This window comes from Dermacentor silvarum, chromosome 5, assembly GCF_013339745.2.
Source record: "Dermacentor silvarum isolate Dsil-2018 chromosome 5, BIME_Dsil_1.4, whole genome shotgun sequence".
NCBI lineage: Eukaryota > Metazoa > Arthropoda > Arachnida > Ixodida > Ixodidae > Dermacentor > Dermacentor silvarum.
Genome location: NC_051158.1, coordinates 39460590 through 39482051, shown reverse-complemented (window position 1 = coordinate 39482051; position 21462 = coordinate 39460590). Strand labels below are relative to the sequence as shown.

The window sequence follows — 21462 nt, the reverse complement described above, 5'->3', positions numbered from 1 at the left end:
TCGTTGCCGTCGTTGTCGTCGTCTCTACACATGGCTCGAACCCACGGGGGGGGGGGGGGGGGGGGGGGGGGGATGGAGACATTGGGTAGTTTGAAAAGTGTACCGTGCATTGGGTCACGTTAAATAACTCCAAGTGGTCAAAATTAATCCGGAGTCTCCCACTACGACGTGCCTCATATTTAGATCGTAGTTCTGTCGTGTAAAACCCCAGAATTTATTTTTAAATATAGATTGCTAAATGTGTAGTTATATTATTTCTTCCTGTTTCTGTATTGTTGGGGTAGGTTTTCTTTTTATTTATTTTTTCATTTTAATTTAACATCCGCGTCTGACTGATGAAACGTACATTATATTTTATTTTCGCTTTGGTTTGATTTATTGAGCATTAAAAGTATATTGCAATAATGCATTTTGCCTGCTCCGCTCGATTCTTGGCCAATGCGCCTAATTGGGCACGCGCCACAGTCTTTGAGGTCATCAGCATCAGCAACAAGAGCGCGGCGCACGGGCCACGCTCGCTGGAAGACGTGCCACCGAAGCGACACGCCATAACTCGTTTTTGAACCCTAACGGAACAAAGGAGAGGATCTCGTCCTGTTACCAACATCCCGACCATGGATCCACAAGGTCCAGGAGACCCGCCTACCGGACGTCCGCTGGACGTTCACGGCCAGCAAAAAGGAGAGGCGCCAGCCGCTAGCTTTGCACCTGCATCTAGAGCAAAGACGTTCCCAGCGCAGCTACAGAACTCCGCTGGCAAAGACCAGAAAGCAGCGTCACCGAGACCAGCTTCATCCACGCCCGCCGACTCAACACCGCTCCGTACCACCGCTCCTCCAAACGTTTCGTCAGTGGCTCCGGTACTTCGTCAACCGCAACGACAACATGTGTGGGCAAGCCAAGTCGTCGACAAGGCAAGCCCGCGGGAACACAAATCGCCGGAGCGCTTCACCTTGGATCCTAGTTTTGGCTTGGCACAGTTGGACGACCACAAGGACTCGTCGTGCGGCGTAAATGCTCTAGTGGACTCTGGAAGAAGCGACGAGGCCACGTCCACGACGCTACTCCTAGATGCCTCGTTCAGTGCAAGCGCGGAAGCGTCGACGGCGTCGACAGAAGTGGAGAGGACGTCCCGAACGAGCGTGGAACCAGCCGAGCCGACCGAAAAGCGACCGCGAGGAGAACCGGTGCGGAAGAGGTCGTCTGCCGTGTCAACCAGAAGATCCTCTCGAGATCGACTGCCTCCGACGACTAGAGAAGGCAAGTCGGGAGAACCACGAGTCACGCCTGGCATTGACGGCGGTGAGCAGCTCGGCGCGTCGTCTACGGTGAAGTCGGACGACGAGCACCCTAAGACGTCGCTGCTCCACAACATCTCGTCCAGAGTAGGCACGCTTCTCGGCAATATCTTTGGAAGGTCACCGCCGGGGCTGGTACCGCAGCCAGAAGCAGCCGGCCCTGGAGTCGGCGCCAGGACGGGAGGCGGGTCTCGGAAGCGAAAGCCGCACAGCTACGCATCGAGGCAGACAGGAGATACCGGAGTCGTCAGTAAAGTTCGACCACGAACTAAAGAAAGTTTACTTCAACCAGACGTGCACAGGTCCACTTATACTAGGAGCACTCGGGACGTCGCCGCCGCCGTTGCAATGGAATTCGTCGGTGCGTGCGAGGAGCGGCTAAGTAAGTCTCAAGAAGGTGTTAGAGAAGGCGTGGCGGGGGACGAAGAAAAAGCAGAACGGGAACTAGACTCTTTTAAAGTTCATCCGGCTGTTCCGCCCGAGAGTTCCACGACTGAAACCTCGTTGACCGGCGTGCCGTTTCAAGACGGTCACGGAGACATTCAAATGCAACGTCGTCGACGCACTCGACTGCCCCCCAGCAGCATTCGCGGCAGCAAAGCTGCCAGCCCGCACTGTTACACGGTCGCAGTTATGACCGCCGCTGGCGAGAGTCCCATCAGAAGCGGACACGGCGAGAAGAAATCCAAGGAAAAAAAACTGCGAAAGGGCCATCATCCAGACGACGGCGATGCAAAGGCAGGGAAGTCCAAGTCCTCCAGTAGTGGCAGGGGCAAGAAACACGGTCGTAAGCAAGGTCGACGGCGAGACAAGGAATCCAGCCCACGCTCATCCAGGGGGGCGAGAAGGAAAGGTAAGGACAGCGACAAAACGGAGGATGCTGCCGATATTCTCGAGGTGTCGAAGCAACCTGAGACGGGCTCGACGTACGACGTAAGCAATGATCTGGCATCGCGCGAGTTTAATTTCGAGATCGCCATGGAGCCGTTCACGCGCGGTGCCCTGCCTCGCTCCGAGCTGACCCAGCCCAGCAAGCAGCGGTTGGGCTCTGACCCAATGCGCAAGTCGCCACAGAGTCCAATGTCCCCTCACAGTGTGGAACCTGGCTCTCCTGCGTCGCCTGTGTCACCTGAGAGGAGGGCGTCTCCCGCACACGGCGACGACCTCAATCCTCTCATCAAGCCCGAGGCGAGAGCGGGCCAAAAGGGTCGTGCCGGAAAAGACAAGAAGCCCTCCCCGAAGGAGGACTTGTCACCACCGGTAGAGACCTGCACTTCTACGAGTCCGGCGGAAGAGTCGAGGAAGAAGCCGCGCAAGAAGACGTCGGACCGGAAGTCAAGGTCAGAGCGGCGGCACCGGTCAAAGTCGAAACAAGACTCGAAGCGCGGGCGCAGCGGGAAAGGCAAGCGATCTCGCAGAGGAGAACCGCTCGAAAAGAAGGAATCGTCGCCACTGGAAGGGAGTCCCAGCGCTTCAAGTCCAGCGCCGGAGTCAAATTCGCGCGACGAGACGTCACACCGGAAGTCGAGGTCGAAGCGGACCCACGAGTCCAAGTCCAAATCGAAGCACGGCTCAAAGCACGGACACCGCGGGAAAGGGAAGAGATCTCCCAGCAGCCGGGAATCGGGCGCGAGAAGCTCCGGCGAACATAGCAATAGACACGGGACTCACGGCCGCAAGAAGAAATACTCTCCAAAGGGCGCTCCGGGGCGAGGCGGTACCGGGCCTTACGTGTTTGAGTGGCGCACCGCCGACATGCCGAGCGTCGCGGGCGTGGAGCTGAAATGGAGCACGACGCAGATCCACCTGGACTCGAGCGGTCCGGCTTCGCCGTTCGAAGGCTACGGAGCGGATAAACACGCGGCCGACTGGATACCGTTTACTTCCGGGCATAAGCCCGCGCAAGCCGCACGGACAGAAGCGAAGAAGCGCTCGGAGGTCGTCTCATCGACGACATCCAGCCCACCGGAAACGTCCTCCGACCTTTCGAGCCAGGATAAGCACGGGGATCGCCGAGAAAAAAGTCGCCAATCACCGAGGCACAAGCACGAGAAACTCGGGCGTTCCTCATCGAGAAGACGTCGAGGCAAGAGTAAAAACGGCCACCGCGGGAGGGGGAAAAGCGGGGATCGAAAGAGCCGCGGAAGTGAGAAAGACCGCGAGAGCCGCCGGAAGCATCGGCCACACCAGGGAGAACACAAAAGCCGTAAATCCGAGAGGGACTCCCGAAGCCCCGCACTGAGTCCCGATGTTTCAAGTGGATCGCGGAAGTCCCGAAGAAGAAAGTCCAGGAGGGACAAATCGCGAAGCAGTCGAAAAAGCAATCGATCCCACGGCGGCCGGTCTAGAAGCAGGTCGAAAAAGGGGCGCGATAGAAGAGGAGGAGACCTGAAAAGTCCGGAACGTAGTAGCAAGAGCCCCGACCAGAAATTGCCTGACGGCGCGCTTAGAAGCAGGTCGAAAAAGGGGCGCGATAGAAGAGGAGACCTGAAAAGTCCGGAACGTAGTAGCAAGAGCCCCGACCAGAAATTGCCTGACGGCGCGCTAAGTCCCGAGAAACGATCGGAGTCGAGAGCGAGCAAGAGGTCCGGAAGCAGGCGCAGCAAGAGCAGAAAAGGACGTGGGAAAGGGCGAAGGAAAGGCAAGTCTAGAAGCAGGAGCAGCAGGAAGTCCAGAAGGTCGGGAAAGAGCCCCGATATTAGCAGAAGCCCAGACGTGAAGGCTGTCGGGAAAAGTTCGAAAGGAAGTCGGGAGAGCGTAAGCCCCGAGCAGCGACCAGAGACAAGGGCGTCGAAGAAGTCCAAAAGCAGCAGGCGCAAGCGTAGGTCCGGGAGCAGAGGCGGGAAGAAATCCGGAAGCCGAAGCAGCAGAAAATCCAAAAGCAGTCGAAGTTCGAGGCGCAAACACGGCAGGCATACTAGGCGCAGAAGGCACCGGAAGCGAAGCAGGGGCAAGCGAAGCGGCAAGAGATCGAAAAGTAGGGAAAAAAGCGGATCGTCTAGGAGCAGCAGGAGGTCGAGGTCTCGAAGGTCCCACGGAAAGAAGCGACGGAGGCGACGCGAGAAGAGCGGCAGAAGGCGCAGGATATCCAGAAAGAGGTCGCGTTCCACTAGGGCCTCTAGAGACCGAAGGCTCCACGGCGCCAAGAAATCGACCGAACAAGTAGGCTATGCCGGTGATTGCAGGTCGTTCGTCTTCTGGCTGCTGATCGCAGCCATCATTGCCACCCTAGTGCTGATCACCTGCGTGCTCGCCATTTACTACGTCGTCGTCTGCAGGCCGAAACCTGGGCCCTCGACTATTATCAGCGAATCCACCACAGCTTCGGGCAAGAGAACTACGGTTAAGCGCCCAACGACGCGGTCTCCCCGCCCTTCGACCAAGTCGCTAGAACCCTACTACTGCACTTCAGATTACTGCAGGCGAGAGGCCAAATACATAAAAGCCATTCGCAGCGCCACCTCGAGTCCGTGCGACGACTTTTACGACCACGTATGCGCCACTTGGGTGTCCCAACATCCGGCACTCTCAACGTCCACGGGGTCTCTGATCTCCCAGGACACCCTGATTCAAGTGGCGCTGACGCGCCGTTTGCTGGACCAGCTCAAGAGTGCCAAGGGTCAGCGGGACGTCGGCGTCGCGGAAGGCCTGCACAGCGACTGCGTGGACCGGATCGTGAGCATTCCCCCGGCCGCGGACAGCCTGAAGCGTCTGTTCGCCAAGTGGTCGATCGCGACCTGGCCCCGCGGTGATTCGGTGCACGGCGGCCAGATAGCGGTATGGCGCTTCGCAGCCGAGCTTGCGCGTGACCTCGACCTGGCGACGATCGCGCAAGTGGGCGTCAGCGTCAATCCGGACAACCTGGACGAGACCGTGGTGGAGCTTGACGTGCCTCGGTTTCTCTTGGCCGACGCAGACCGAGCGGCGGGCAACGCGGCCGCGCTCTTCAAGCAAGCCGTCAGGGAGGTCGAGCTCGAGGTGAAGGCGTCGGTCTCCCGCGACTTCCGCGATCGACTGTTCGCGGTGCGGTCCGGTTTGGCTGCTCTCAAGCGCTCGAGCTACGACGCCGAAGACACCCGCGTCGTCCGATTCCGCGACCTGAACGAGGGGCTGCGCGAGTTCTTGACCGTCCTGCTGATCGACGTGCCTACACCAATCAGAGGCGATATGAACGTAGTCCTACGGTCGGCGCCGTATTTCCTCCGGGACGTTGACTCCGTCCTGCGCTCCTTTCCGCCCGAGAACACGGTCAACTACTTCGGGTTTCTCGTGGTCGTTCACGTCGCTCCGTTCCTGTCCCATAACATGCGAAGCTTGCGGAACCTCTTCTCGGACAGCGTCCTGGGCCGCACGGTTGGCGACGTGGTAACGGACACGCCCCTCCTTTGCGCCTGGCTCGTAGATCGGGCGCTGCCGGACTGCGTCGCCAAGGCCGCCAGCATGTGGCGCCACTCGGCGGGCCACGACGTCGCCACGCGAGAGTGGCTGTCTCAGCTGGAAACGGTGTTCCTGCGGCACGTGACCGACCTGCCCTGGATCAGCGAGCTGTCGGCGCTCCTGGTACGCTACAGACTCAAGAGGCGAGCCACGACGCAGGTCGGTCCGGCTCCCTCGAAGCGGGTGGACTGCGCGCGCGGCATAACTCCCGCCGGATCCAACCCGCTCCTGGTTTTCTGGAACGTCTCCAAGCAGAGGCAGGACAAGGTGCTCCGCGGCCTACTGATGCGCGGCGACAGACTGAGGGCCCGGGCCTGGGCCGGCCGCTCCGAGCTGTCTGCCGAAGCCTCGTTCCGGCGCGACTTGCAGTTGGTGCACGTTCCGGCCACGCTGTTCAACGACTCGGTGCCGCCCAGAAGTTCGTTCTTCGTCTTCCACCTGGCCCGGGTCGCGGTGCGCTTCTACCGAGCCCTGGCGCAATTTCTGCACGAGAACCCGTACGAGCGAGACGCTCCGCTTAACTTCGCCAACGACTACGATTACGACTACCGGCGGACCGAGGCGCTCGCGTGCTTGAAGAAGCACGGCTACGCCGGTGATCCGCGAGGCACGACGCGGTCGGCGCGCGCCCTCCTGGACCGTACGACCGCGCTCATAATGGCGGTCACCGCGTTCGACCAACTGCTGCCCATCCGCCGGATCTGGAGGCTGGACCTCCGGCTCGAGGACCTTCCGGACTTGACTGCGCATCAACTGTTCTTCATCTACTTCGCCCTGGACAACTGCGAGTCCAAGGACCCGGCGTACCACAGTGGCGGGCTGTCGGCGAAGCAGAGGGTGAACGTGCCCCTGAGGCACCTTAGCCAGTTCGCCGCCGCGTTCAAGTGTCCTCCCGGCGCGGCTATGGCGGCGACGAATTGCAAGCTCGATTACGGACGCCGGCGGGTCGCCGCAGAATCGGCGTGGAATGATTACGAGGGCGACGCCGTCGAGACGACTGCGACGCCTTAGTCCGCGGAGATCCGTCGCCACACGCGACCTTAACCTGCGCGCGATATATCCTCGCAAGTGGCGCCCCCCGGATCTTGCGCGTTTAATCTCGACACTTTTATTATAGCGCGGACAGTGCGAACTGATGAACAGGACTTCCCCAGGGCAGAGAACGCTTTGGCGGCTGCCTACTTTGCATTCGGTATCCCGGTCTGGAAGCACTACAAGAGTGCGTGGGCCGACGATGGGGCCTTTTCATGGTCGCGTTTGTAAACGTCTCCTTTCGCATTCGCTCGTTAGCACTTAATGCGATTCAGTGAATCAAGAATCGCAGGAATAAGTATAAAACAGCCCGATTACTCGACTCGTTTTGTTGCGGCGCTTTTTTTTTTTAGGATATTTGAATGCGCTGAGTAGTAAGATTATTCTATATATTCGGTGTAGGAGGCGCGTCAACCTGTATTTTTGATGTAAGGGAATATTGTTGCTGTCGTCGGCAGTACCTCTTTAGCAAATATCATTGCCGCGTCATATTAAGAGTGATAAACATGTCCTCGGCATTAATATGTAAGGGATAAATGGCACGTTCGCGATATGAATATGTAAGCGGTAAACAAGATGTCTCGCCTGGAACAGCGATACAGTAGCTCTGTAGGCCATTAGCATTGTTCTAATCGAAATCGCTCTCGAATATTTTTGTAGATTAACTTAGAATTTCCTATGCGACGTAGGACACGTCAGCGTATATTTTTGATGTAGGGAAATACTTCGTCGCCGTAGAAGGTCCTTGACAGTGTTTGCGTTTTAGTAATGACGGTAAATGACATGTCATCGATATCAATATGAAAGCGATAAAACATAATACTTGTGTCGCCTCGTAATGCATCATTAATAGCTCGTGAGATAATACTTGTATTGCTCTCACGAAAAGTCATGTCCAGTAACTATAGTATGCTGAATAGAAGTCTGCCGATGATTTCGGGTGGGTCTTGTATAACCGATGAGCAGGTAGTACTTTGTGCGTAAGGACTCGTAGGATCTCTAAAGCACGCCGACATCTTGTAACAGCGCGTTATGTTGTTTTTGTTGCCTCAAAACAACAGTTACATATTCACCAAATTCTGTCATTTACTTGCTTTTCTTTGATTTAGCCATTTGGTACAAGCCACTGAGTTTGCGCCCGTCCTTGGCCAATCCTTCGGGATGAGAGTGTACCACTGAAATACAATAAGTACAGAATTCTAGCATGTATCGAGGTATGGGGTCGTGTTTGTCCGTGCGCATACCTTGCTCTACAATTGTCATGCATTGCATTAGTGCTGCGCATGCGTCTGACACTGCACATACGCTCGATTTAGTGCTTGCATTTTGGCATAGTTTATGAACGGTTTAGTGTACAATCATATTGAGATTAAAGTTGCGACTTTTTGGCGGATAAATATTTTTTTTAATCGCGTAGCTTGCAAATGCTAGACAGACAGCGGAGGTGGTGGGCACCTACCTATAGCCCTGGCTTTTGGGCTAGGCTAAGCACTACCAAGTCATCCCCATCATTTTCCGGAATTTATTGATTATTAATCGATTATCGATTAGCTATTGATCGGCTATCGATTGGCTATCGCAAGGTATTGGCCGCGTATTTGGGCGAGGCTAAGCGCTACCATGTCATCCCCAGCATTTTCCGGAATTTATTTATTATTGATCGATTATCGATTAGCTATTGATTGGCTATCAATTGCCTATTGATGACTGACTAAGCTTAACTTAAGTAGTCCCAACCATGCTTAGCTAGACTTAGCCAGGCTCGGCTTCGCTAGTTCACAGGGATATATGTGCCATTGCGCTTGGACCCTTTCTGCACAGCCGCCAGGATCGGCCCACATTTTTGGATTCAGGAGACACATTACGCCCGGCTTAAAAAGCAGCTCCGCTGTTAAAAAGACATTGCATGAGAAATGGATAAATCGAAGAAAGCCAAGCAAATCATAGAACCCGGTAAATCTATACAACGCTCTAATATTCCATGTAGATAGAGAGAAAATCTGTAAGGGTACATAACCGCACCGGGATGACTCTCTCATGCCGGGAGGCCTAGGTCGTGGGTGGATCCCCCCAGTCCAGGACCCCATGAGCCGTAGCCGGACGGCGCGCTCTCCTGACCAGATCGAGCTGGTCCCCCGCGGAGTCACCGCTGGACACGAAAGCTTCTCGCTGCTTGTTGTGCGGTCGGGTGCGTGTTACGAGGTATTCATTGTGTTAATTGGCATGTATGCCCATGTGGTATGGTAAAGTGTGGCCGGTGCTTTGCAAGAGGTCTGTGTGTGCTTTAGAGAGACCTGCGAGTCCTTGCACAAAAGAGATCTACAGGTTGACGGGTTTTATTGCATGACAATTTGCACGTTGCATATAGCATTGCACACATCGCATTCAGTTGTATACCAGCGAATAATTGACCAGTTTCTCTAAGCGCCACTTCACATGGATTACGACGACATGTGCGTTGGATGTTCATATAATTATTTTTCAGACAGATAGTTCTTATCCGGCGCGATAAGCGACAGGACAGAATTAAGCGTCAAGGCGGCAACAAAGGCAAAGAAGATAACAAGCAACCATACAACGCACAATATACGATGCATGCAACAGAAGAAAGAGAGAGAGAGAAACAGAGACTACAAAATTATGAAGACAATGAACATGAAATATTATGTCTTATTCTCGATCATTCCTTTTCACTTCGTCGTCCAGAATTTGCGCCTGTATACTTCTTGCAGAATTTTTCAGCATCCACTTGCCACTCGCGAATTCAATTCATCTGAGCTGGTTCCGAGTTGGTCGTTCTCGGTTCTATGTCATTATTTGCTTCTTTAGTGACTCGCAAGTATTGAGATATTTAAATTATTAGTGCCTCCATATTTAAGTTGTATCCGATTGGTTCGAGGGCCCGGACTTCAGAGATGTTCTTCTTTATCTAAATGGCAGATTTATTGGCGATGGCGTCGCTGGAAGGTCCAGTCATTCAAATTCTCTCTTCAACAGGTTTCCTCATATGAGCCGGATTTCATACACAAGTGACACTGCGCGGATTTTCTGCTCCGCCTCTGACATGTCAATTTCCAGCACCTATACTGCGTCGTGCAGTATTCAGCACGACGACGGCAAGTACACGGGCTGATCATTTTTAAGTTTTACAGAATTTTTAAAAATTGCCTGCGGCAGATAGCATAATTCTTGTCCTTGAACTAGATTATTCGAAGAAGCGGACATTACTAGCACGAGAAATCAAAACACATATTCTACTAATTACAAAAAATCACTAATTACCATCCTAATTATTTACTTTAAGGCATATATTGCAATTTACCAATTGTAGCCGGTGCGGGTGCGCTTGCATGGCAATGCATCCACTTGTAATGAATTTCGAGGGTGACACTAATTTCTAGATATTATTTTCCAAATTCTATGGCAAAATACATAGGCGTTCCAGTTACTTTTGTGCTTCATTGCATAAAAAAACGCTTTGGCAAAAAAAAAAAAAAAAAAAAAGGTGGAACAACAGCGCATTCTTACGGCGAGTTTGATGGCGCATATCTCCAAACTGGTGTCATTCTGGAAATTCGTTCCAAGTGCATACGCCTGAAAAGCTCATCGGCTACAATTCGTAAATTATCATATGTCCCATAAAGTAATTAAGTTATTTGCTGATTTTCATTAATTAATTGAATATGTTTCGATTTCTAGTGTAAGTGATGTCCGTTTCTCTCAATTATCCAGATCATCAGAATTATGTTATCTAGCAACGGGTGATTTTTTTGAAAGATTCCCGGAAAACTTAAAAATACACACCCCTTTACATGTCATATATCGTTATATTAGCTCTATGGGTCTACCCGCCCGCTTCTTCGCCAATCCTCCATTGCGGATACGCAACAGTGCCTGGCATCATCATTATTTATTTATTTATTTATTTATTTATTTATTTATTTATTTATTTATTTATTTATTTATTTATTTATTTATTTATTTATAAATACTGCGAGCTTAAACAAGATCTTAGTAGCGTGGTACACGATTAAGTACGCAGATACAAAAAATGGGGAACTGCACTCAAAAGCTTCTTCACACGAGCGGGAAAAAAAAAAAGTCAAGCAACGTCACTTCAGCGGTTTTCAAATCATAGTCACACAGTGCTATCACAAACAATCTCAGCAAGCGCAAAATGCTTTTTTATTAAAGATACGTCTCGAAAAGTGATAATGAGTCCTGTGTTACAGTTTTATCGGCCAGGTCATTCCAATCTACTATGAAAAAAAAAAAAAGGAGTACTTGAAGCAGTTGACAGGTGTTGTAAGTAGAGTTACAGCTAATTAATTAAATTATGGGGTTTTACGTGCCAAAACCAGTTCTGATTATGAGGCACGCCGTAGTGGGGGACTCCGGAAATTTGGACCTCCTGGGGTTCTTTAACGTGCACCTAAATCTAAGTACACGGGTGTTTTCGCATTTCGCCCCCATCGAAATGCGGCCGCCGTGGCCGGGATTCGATCCCGCGACCTCGTGCTCAGCAGCCCAACACCATAGCCACTGAGCAACCACGGCGGGTAGAGTTACAGCTAGTGAGTGCCTTTGTCTGGTAGCGTAGCCTGTTGTGTAGGTGAGAATGTGAGACGTGTCGATGTTGTATACGTGACCATTTATTAGTTGGAAAAAGAATTTTAAACGACACAATCGATTTCTATCCCTTATAGAAGGCAGTCGCTCCGAGATAAAAGGTTAGTAATAGGAGTACGCCCATATGTATTGGAGATGAATCGAACTGCTTTTTTTTAAGCTTTCTATCTTTTCCTCATCATCATCATCATTACGAGTTTACGGCACGGACAATTCCTGGTGCGCGAGCCAATGGCCCGTGCGAAGAAGAGGAGAACCCTATAAGCTTTCACGGACGGCGGCTAGACACGTTCATCCATGGCTGCACAGCAGAACACCTCCTGGGGATTCCTGCTGCGGGTAGCCGAGACTACTCCCGCCGCCGAAGGGCGCGCCCCGACGGGTGTCGCCCCCTGGGTAGCCGACACCGGCTACTTCCACTGGACGCCGGGACACGAGGCTCACGGCCTGGCCTGCGGTCCCTCGGAGTCGTCAGCCGCCGGAGCCTCCTCCGAGGTAAATAGCATACCTGTCTTTATACGTAGTACTTACATGGAGTGTTTAGGCCTCATCGCTTCGCGGGTTCGAATCCCGGCCACGGCGGCCGCATTTCGATGGGGGTGAAATGCGAAATTTAACACCCGTGTACTTAAATTTAGGTACACGGTAAAGAACCCCAGGTGGTCCAAATTATTCCGGGGTCCGGCCCCCGCTACGGTGTGTCTCATAATCAGATAGTGTTTTTTTTTTTTTTTTTTGCACGTAAAACCTCATAGTTGAACTTAATTCCAGCCTCATTGCTATAAGTATTTTTAACGAGCGAACGTGAACTATATCAGCCTGAAGAACGTGAGTTTGGGCATTTTGGTAGTCTATTTTATGCCTTCTCGCTCACAAAAAACATAAGGCGTAACAAAGCGCTCACGTAATATGGCATGATTTATCAACTTGCACAAATGTCAAATGCGCTATATCGCAACTGTTAATCTGTCTAAGAAGACGTAAGAAGACAAACAATGACACCAAGGACAACATAGGGGAAATTACTTCTACTTACTAATTGCATTAATGAAATGATAAAGTAATGCAAAGGAAAACGGGTGAAAAAAACTGTCCGCAGGTGGGGAACGAACCCAAGTCTTCGCATTACGCGTGCTATGCTCTCACCATTGAGCTACCGCGGAGCCGTTTTCCCATCCACTTTCTGGGGTATTTATGTTTCACAACTAGAACTCGCCCTGAGAGTGTTAGCCAGCGCCATCAATCAGAAACCTAGGGGCGGATGTGGAACATCCTTTTTGCCACAGGCGTCACGAGCACGTGATCTTTTTGGGTGATGGCAACTGGTCAATAAACCCACATATGCTACCTGAAGGCATCAATGTGTGTGTATATATATATATATATATATATATATATATATATATATATATATATATATATATATATATTGCGCAAGCGCATTTGTACTAGTTGATAAATCATAACTATGAAATATAGGAGGCCGACAATTTTTCATAAAGGCCAAGTTAAGAAAACACTACACACTAAGGAAAATTACACCCTTTCTCCCAATATTTGTCGCAGAAATGCAAACTACATTTTATTTTTACAGTTATATATTTTATTCTATCACTACGCGCTATAACAGGTACGACGTAAAGAAATTACAAAATAAGCTATCCGCTCTCAGAACAGTACGTTTGGCTAAGAACGAATGCAGAGCAGGAATTCTAATTCTTTTCTTTTCAGAGCGCTCTTTCAATTGTGAGTAACTTAATACAGCGATAGTCGTTATTCGCTCTTTACTTGTGTTTAGAGTTTGTATGGAGTGCGTATTAAAAAGTGCAACAGTAAGCGGTACCGCACAAGGCACATGAAAGGATGGTCAGGAGAAATCTTCATAAGGCTTAACCGGATTATTCGAGCCAGCGATCGAGTCGAGTGTTTTAGCGTAGGGCCATGATATCCCCCTTCGTGAATTTCCCCCATGAGTTAATTCCCTCTCATTAGCACACAAGTCTCGCGACTTATTGGGGGGGGTTGTATAGGGTGTCCCAGCTAAGGTTAGCCAAGTCGTTCAGCGAAACAAAAATGATTAAAAAGACACAGTGCAAGATACGGTATTGGGACCTATGCCGTATCTTGTCGCCAGAGTCAGAACGCTAGCGACCAGATACGGTATAGGTCCTAATACCGTATCTTGCACTGTGTCTCTTTAATCATAACTCTGGCGGCCGAAAATACCATTAGATACCATTATAGGTCTTATAATGGTATCTTGCACTGCGTTTTTGCTATCTTTCCTTCTACTTTTTTCTTTCCTTTTTTGCGTTCAGCAGCATGGCTAACGTTAGCTGGGACACGGTATACTGCCCAAGAAAACGTACCTCTCCTCCCTGTAGGCAGGGCTTCCTTATTGCATGCTCTCACGTTTGCGCCGTTGCTCTCACGTGACACACTACACCCTCCTCAACATGAAGACAAATTGGAGAGGTCCTGAGGTCACTTGCCGCGAAGCCTTAATTCCTAACTGGTGCCTCCAAATTATGAGGCAATTCCTCCTCTCCAACTGCGCTTTCTCAGATCGCGCGCCTCCTAAGCTTTTTACTCCTTCGACTAAACCAACGTCAGAAAGAACAACTAGCTCTCTTAGCATTCCTCGCTGTTTACCACGTACACAAGGTTGCACCGAAGACTGAAATGACACGTGACTTCCACCAATGGAGGAAACCACGTGCCATGGAGGTTGCAGCGCGTTCCAGGGCGGCAACCGCACGTTGCTGATGGCGCACGCGTTGTCCCTGCGGAAGAGCGTGCGCTGAGCACGGCTAGCGCGGCGATGTAGAAACTAAAGCTTACCGTGACATGATCACCTGTATGAGCTGACTTTTGCTAGCTTCAGATTTTATCCCGAGATGCTCCTTTCCTAGTTCTCTCCTTTCTCCGTGCTTCCGGCTCACTTTTCACCGTCCGTCTGGGATTGCTGAAACCTCCACCTCAGTTTTGTTCGTCCCCCACGCTTCTCGAGGAAGGTCCATGGACGCGTGACTCGCTTCACTGATCATCTCTTTGTCCTGCGAAGGACCGAACGACCGGGCGTTCCCGATTCTGGGCCTGCACCGCCCTGCTCCTGGTCGGCGCTGTCCTGCTGGCCGCCACCATATGCATGGCGGCCAGCTCCAACTGGATGCTGCTGGCCTCGGCCGTGCGCGACGTGGGAACCGGAACCGGCGTCGCGACAACCACCACCGGCCAGTCAGCGGGGACTCGTCGGGCAGGCGGCCTCATGTTCCACCGCCACGGCAAAGTCGACGGCCACGACCGGAGGGTCACCGACCGCGGACGGCCTCGACCGCCGTCGGCCACCGACGTCTCCTCGGGATCACCCGGTTCCGTATCGGCAGGAGGAAGCGGCGCCGCGCAAGGTTCAGCAGCGTCTGGAAGCACACCGGTATGCACGACAGCATGCACTATCGTGAGCTAGAATGCGCAAGCGCGTGGCGAAACTGCTCTCCCATGCGCAGGTTGGATTATAACGGCGCCGATCGGCGCTGTGTTACCGACCTAAAGGGAGAGGGCTCGACTGTTCTTTTTTCGGACATCGTCCCTTCGTGCCCGCTTTCGCCCTCTCCCCCAGTCTACAGCGCCTAAAGTATATGGTCTCACAAAAACGATAAGTACAGACGGTGGTCAACTTTAGTGTGAACTATGCGTCAATCATTATTTTAGCACTTCAACCGGTGGAATATTGCGGATAAGAGACAGCGAGTTGGCAGTGACGTTTATAGGCGTATATACTGCGATTGCACGCGGAAAGAGGGAAAGGGCGTATGTACACATTGGTCGAGCGGTAATGCAGAAACCTGTGCGGCGTCGCATCGTGGGACGATAAACGAAGCGTAAAATAAAGAGCGGACGGCAGTTTTCATTCTGACAAGCATGAATGACTCCCAACCTGCACAAAAGTGTCCACCGGGTCGGTATTTTGTAGCGATGCCTTTCCGGTGCTGATGCCTTTTCGCGCTTACCGCGCTTTGTCAGTGGTCAGAGCGACGGTCCACTCACGTTATCAACGGGATCAGCCAGCGGTGAGCGGTGGATGATAAGACTATAGTATAGAATAAAGCATAACGCATCGCTACGAAATACAATACCGGCCCTGGTCTGTTCGGATTAATTTTGTAAGACGAAGACTTCATCCTCAAGCTTGAGAGAGAGAGCGAAAGAAGGCATGAAGGGGCGATGTTCGAAACAAGTTAAGCGCTAACCTGTCCCTTTAAGTCGGGAACACGGCGCCAGTCGGCGCCACTATAGAACCTGGGACTGCGCTTTGCCACGCGCTCGCGCATTCTAGCTCGTACTGAGCGCGATAGTTCAATTACATATTTTGTGATATGCTGGTCCGCGAGTTAACCATTGGTTGTGCCGGTGCGGCGCTTTCTGTTGTCACAGAAAGCGCCGTGGTTGGTTGCGCGTCCGAAGTCGCGCCCGACCACGCTCAACTCCATCTTATTTTCGAATATAGACTCCATCTTATCAACTTCATGCAGAGTAGCGAAAATTCTGCGGTCGCGTCTAGCTCAAAGAGAATCTCAAAGGAGCTATCGTCCGGTCCCCTTCTGATCGCATCCTCGGACGGCCCGCGAACGGAATGAATGGAAGCTGTCATGAGCACGGAAAGGATTAGTAGCAACGCCAATGGCGCGATACCTCCTCTTCCCTTCTCTGGAACACGCCGCCTGCTGTCGTTACTGATTCGCTGAAGCGAACCCTATAAGTGCCGTTGCACTGAACGGAGTTGCTCGTCGGAGTGTATATATGTAAGACTGTGAAATCGTCTGCACACTCGCAAAAGCGCATTTTTTTTCACAATTTACGTGAAGAAATCGAAATTAGTGCTGTTTAGATGGTATTGGCAAACTGTCAACCTCCCCCTGGCAGAGATCCTGGGTGCGCTACTGCCTTCTTCGCAGCTCCTATATTGAGCGCAGTCCCACGGTGGCCATCTTGGAACACACATTTCCGAGGTTGTTCAATGCGCAAAGTTTAACACGTATTTTTCGAAATAGAAGACCTCCCACGCGCTGCTCGCACATAAACAGGACACACTTAGCAAATTCGAAGGTTGGGAAACACTTATGAGATATTTTTGAATTCATACTTATAAAGTTATCCCAAAATGCTGTTGGGTGTTGGGTCTCTGTTGTCTGGCGTAAATTTTCGGCAGAAACACAAGTACGCCGCTACCGAAGATTTCCACGAGCAGCGAAGTATAGAATACATTTGGTTGCTGTAATATTAGCTCTTTGTCTGAGTGAGCTCTGCGCCACCAGGTGGCTGCACCATGCAGGTCGTTCACTTTTGCGCCTACGCTCATCCGGTAAAACGCCCAGTCCGCTTGCGCTTACCCGAATACTGGATAAGCTAAAACACTATGTCGTCCCTGTTTGGCGCTCTCCTAACCCTAATAGTCGATCTTAACACTCGTGCGGCCTCAATAATGGGCTAGGCGGGACAGGCCAATGTGTGCGGCGCCGTCTACTACACGTACTGCCCGGCTCTGCTGGACGAGTACCGGGCCTCGCGTGCGGCGTGCGTGTCCAGCGGTGCCGATCACGTGGCCGTGTGCAACCGTGGCTCGAACCGGTTTGCCAGCCTCGAAGAGTGCTACCGGGCCTGCGGACTCCTGCAAGGGCCCACCAGGGACGCCTGCTTCGAGCAGCCACTCTTCACAGCCTGCGAGAGGTATGCAAGGGGGGTCGACGATCATCCGCAACACAACTACATCACTCTTAAAAAAACGTTTGCACCGTTTGGGGCTTACCTTGTCCCACGACGATAATCGGCATCTGTCTTGAACTCATTGCCTTCCTTTAACTCTGCGAGCCTGGTACTTTAAAGTCACAATCGAAATGCGCGTTATCAGCATGACATTGCATTATCGACACGAAAGTATATCGAGCGCAGAGGTTTCAAGAAAGGAAACGCTAGCAAGGCAGATGACGATTATCGTTGTAGGAAAAGATAAGCCCCAAAGGGTGCAAACTTTAAGAGTGCATACGATGGTTGGAGTACTCACAACTCCCTCATGCTATAGAGAGTAACTGCCCATTCCGAATCCTAGCTGCATTTTTCGAGACCAATATACGTTGATCCCAGATGGAGCGCATTTGATCTGTTTTGTGGCTTTTAAAGCAACTGCATACACATTTTCCGGCGTAATTTTGCCACACACCACTCTGAAACATTTTACACCCTTTAGGGCTCATCCTGTATCGATTGAGTTCAGTACAATTACACCGGAATACTGTCAACTCCTTCATGCGGAAGTAACGGCTTGTCCTATAACTTTATTTTGATAGGAATAGTACTTCCTAGTGGAACACGCTTACTCCGTTTTGAGGCACTGCCAAAACTGATATAAACTGTTTGTAGAGTATACCACTACATGAGAGTACTAGAACTCCTTCATGCGGAACTAACTACTTGTTCCAAGTCTTAAGTCAATTTTCGAGTGTTAATAGTCTCCCCACGTAGAGCCCGTTTCCTGTGTACGCCTTTTTTCCGTGTATTTTGTCGCACAGCACTTAATGAAATACATTTTACACCCGTTACGGTTCATCTTGTGTCGATTGAGTAATGCACAACTACATCAAATTATTGGCTACTCCTTTATATGGGAGTTATTGCCCCTCCCAAATCAACTCTATTCTTTAGTGTAATAAGTACTCTCCAGTGATGCACCTTTACTCGGTCTTGCGCCTTTTCCAGAATTTACACCTTCTGGGGGAAATTTTGTCGCACAACTTTTCACTCCAATTTACAACCATTAGGACTTATCTTGTATCGACTGAGTACAGTGCAACTACATAAAAGCAGTGACAACTCCTTCATACAACAGCAACAGCCTGACCCCAATCCATTTCCGGAGTAATAAGTACGCTCCATTGAAGCACATTTACTTTGTCTTGTGGCTCTTCAAGCACTGTACACCTCAAAGATGTATAAAAGCTGACTACTGGACGTTATAGACCCCACAGACAAATATTTGCACACAGCATAGCTGACGAAGTAAAGCCTTATGCATAATTTGACCGTAAGCATGGTCGCTTAGAGGCGGAGTATTCTACACTGTTTTAAAAGTTTGCACAATTTGGGGCTTATCTTGTCCCACAACAATAATCGTCATGGACTGCATGCGCGTTATCTTAGCATTCTCGACAGGAAAGTAGTGAGCGCAAAGTCTTCAAGAAAGGAAACGCAGCCGTCAGTGTAGACGCTTTAGATACCGACTGCTCAGCATTTATAGACTATATCTTGATAAATGCAAGCAGCGTAGGCTTACGTGTAAGTTTGACCGAAATTGAAGGCCCTGATAGATGACTACTGAGCGTCGACAGGTCTTCTTGATAAATATGAGCAGGTTGAGGCCTTATGTATAGCTTGGCTCAGCGTAGACCTTACAGATGCACGCGACTGCTGAACATCTATATACCATCTTGATAGATATCTGCAGACCACATATGTGCTAAGTGGGGGTTATTAGCTCGGCTGCTTGTCTGCGAGAATATGGCGCTGATATTTTTTTAGAGCGCAGCGTTCCCGCGTTGAGGACGCCGAGGTCGGTTATGTCGGTTAGTTACGCCGTGGTCGGTGTAACCGAGCGAACGAGCACAGCAAATGATGAAAGAGCGAACGCGAAGCGCAGCGGGATGATGATGATAAGTGGTTCTTGAGGAAAAGGGAAAGGTTGGCGCTATCTTCTGCAGCCCTTGAGGGAGCACGGCTCAATCGGGAGATGAAAGACGGCGATAGCGAAGAGAGCGCGAAGACGAAAGCGGAGGAGGAGGGTGCAGCGGAAGCATAAGGAGGAAAGTGGAGGAGGAGAGTGTGACGAAAGGGCGAGGCGGAAAGCGGGTGCCGCACGAGACGTGCGTGCTTCAAGGCGGCGTCCAGGCATGCGGCGAGCGCGTCCTCCGATACCATATATGGAAACAAAGCGCTGGCGTGGGCTTCGGACACACTGCGCATGCGCGACATCGCCTGCGCCGCCGCCGCTAGAGAATGCGCTCCGCGCGAGTCACGCCTTCCCGTGTTCACAATTTCTTTATGAACAATAAGTGACGACGCCACCGGTGGAAACGCTTCGTCTGCCGCTACTGCTAAACCAGCTGCCCGAGCAGAGGCTAAGCGCCGTCGCCGCCGAGAGAACCCTGTCGTTCAGAATCAAATTCTTTACCACAGTCTATCGCGAATTCAAAACACCTGAATTGCTGTGCTCAAAATTCGCATTAGGGAGTATCGTAATCGTCGGTGATTTTTTTTTTTTTTTTTTTTGCGTGTTCAGGCAGGACGTGACGGAAACCTGGTGGTACTTCGACGGGCACCGCTGCGTCGAGTGGGACTTCCCGCAGGGAGAGTGTCCAGTCAACGGGACCGGCAAGATGCACGCCTCGCTGAGGGAGTGCCGCGACCAGTGCGAGGGCCGGCGCGGAGGTCGCCGCGACCCGCAGTGCCGCCCTCCGGCGTCGACGACGTGCGAGGAGGACCAGCTGCGGTTCCCGTATTTCGCGCGAATCCTACCCAGCGGCCGCGGCCTTTGCGTCAGGGCCTCGCTGAACGCGCTGCTTACCCACCGGTGCCTCGTGGGCGCCAACCGCTTCGACAGCATGGCAGCGTGCAGGGACGCCTGTTTGCGGCAATGATCGCGGGCCGCGGTTCCCGGCAGGGCCTCTGCACGCAGCCCGACCTGGGAGGCCGTGGTCGAGAGAGCGTTCGCATATATATATGCCAGGAGGAGTCGGCTGCACTTTGTCGCCTCTGGCGACGCTCTTTCTCAGATGTTCCTAGACCAGGAAGCGTTCATTAAAAGTATTTTTCGCAATGTCGTGGGGCACAGGTACCGTGTGTCCCAGCTTGCGTTAGCCAAGCTGTGCAAGATACAGAGATAATAAATACGGTGTTTAGACGTCTGACGACCGAAAAAAAGGAGGTCGTCAGACCATGTCTTTTTAATCTTTCTTTTTTTTTCATTGAAGATTATATACGTATATATAAAATGTCCCAGCTAACGTTGGCCAAGCTGTTCAATGAAGAATAAAACATTAAAAAACATAGTGCAAGATATGATTTTAGGACCTCCGCTGTTCGGTCGTCATAGGTCATGCACCAGGATTTTTAAAATATGCATGCAGATGCCACGTAGCTCGACGCTTGGAGATACTCGGGTGACTTATTGCATTCCGCCTAATTGCGTAATCAGTCTTAATTATTCAACTTCTCAAATATAATTAGATGAAAAGTATCAATGAGAAAATTGTAGAGCAACGGGAAAAACTCCCGATACAGCTTTCTGTTGCTCAATACGTGCTACATAAGTGTTTTTCCGAGCCAGTCGAGCGGCAATATTGCACAAGTTTATGAGGCTCTCGGATATGTATCTGTCAACAATAGCACCTGACACGGACTCTTAATTTTGTGCAACATGCACTACATTTAGTCAGATATAAATGTTGCATGTTTTGTCTCTTGGACCAGTTGCTCAGTGGTAGGAGGCGCAAGACCACAATTAGGGATGGTTGGCCAAGATTTATGTTGTCTGTCCCGTGTTATGCACCTGGCAAGCTTCCGTGGTGACAAGAATCCTAATTATTGTGCACACTGCTATCATAATATCCTTCATGTTATAAAGAATACCTCCAGCATGCAGTCTATATGCTTATGCCTTTTTGTTGCTTCAACAAAATCCGACATCCTTCGAAGCACGCTCACTCGCTTTCTGATCAAGAAAGTAATGCACAAAAATGAACGCTGTCTTCCCTAAATTTATTAGCGATAAGAAAGCCACATTGGAAGTAATTATATACATACACAGCAACAAGCAACACACACCAGAACCTAAAAAGGGGGGCTGGCATGAATTTACCAATAAAAGAAACCCGACACCCACCATGTGTTGTATATTACTCAAGTATGCACGTTCAACCTAATTTAAAGAGATAGACGGTTGACTCCCGCACTCCTGTGCATGCTATGGATATGTTAAGACTCTGCTACTCTTTGTGTATGATCATATTCGTGTATT

The 21462-nt window shown here is 50.9% G+C and overlaps 2 protein-coding genes across 2 annotated transcripts in view; one reads left to right on the top strand and one right to left on the bottom strand.

The window, feature by feature from the left end:
- The window catches only part of LOC119453329 (fatty acid synthase-like), a 162312-nt gene extending 147647 nt beyond the window's left edge, over positions 1–14665 (bottom strand). The window contains 1 exon segment of the mRNA XM_037715369.2: positions 14238–14665. Coding sequence (XP_037571297.2) covers positions 14238–14245 — 8 coding nt within the window. The 5' untranslated portion in view covers positions 14246–14665.
- On the top strand, positions 11678–20177 carry LOC119454082 (uncharacterized). The gene is made up of 4 exons (XM_037716089.2): positions 11678–11891; positions 14461–14829; positions 16888–17123; positions 19726–20177. Exons 1-4 carry the CDS (start codon positions 11694–11696, stop codon positions 20081–20083), a joined length of 1161 nt encoding a protein of 386 aa, XP_037572017.1. The 5' UTR covers positions 11678–11693; the 3' UTR covers positions 20084–20177.
- The last annotated feature ends 1285 nt before the right edge of the window (positions 20178–21462 follow it).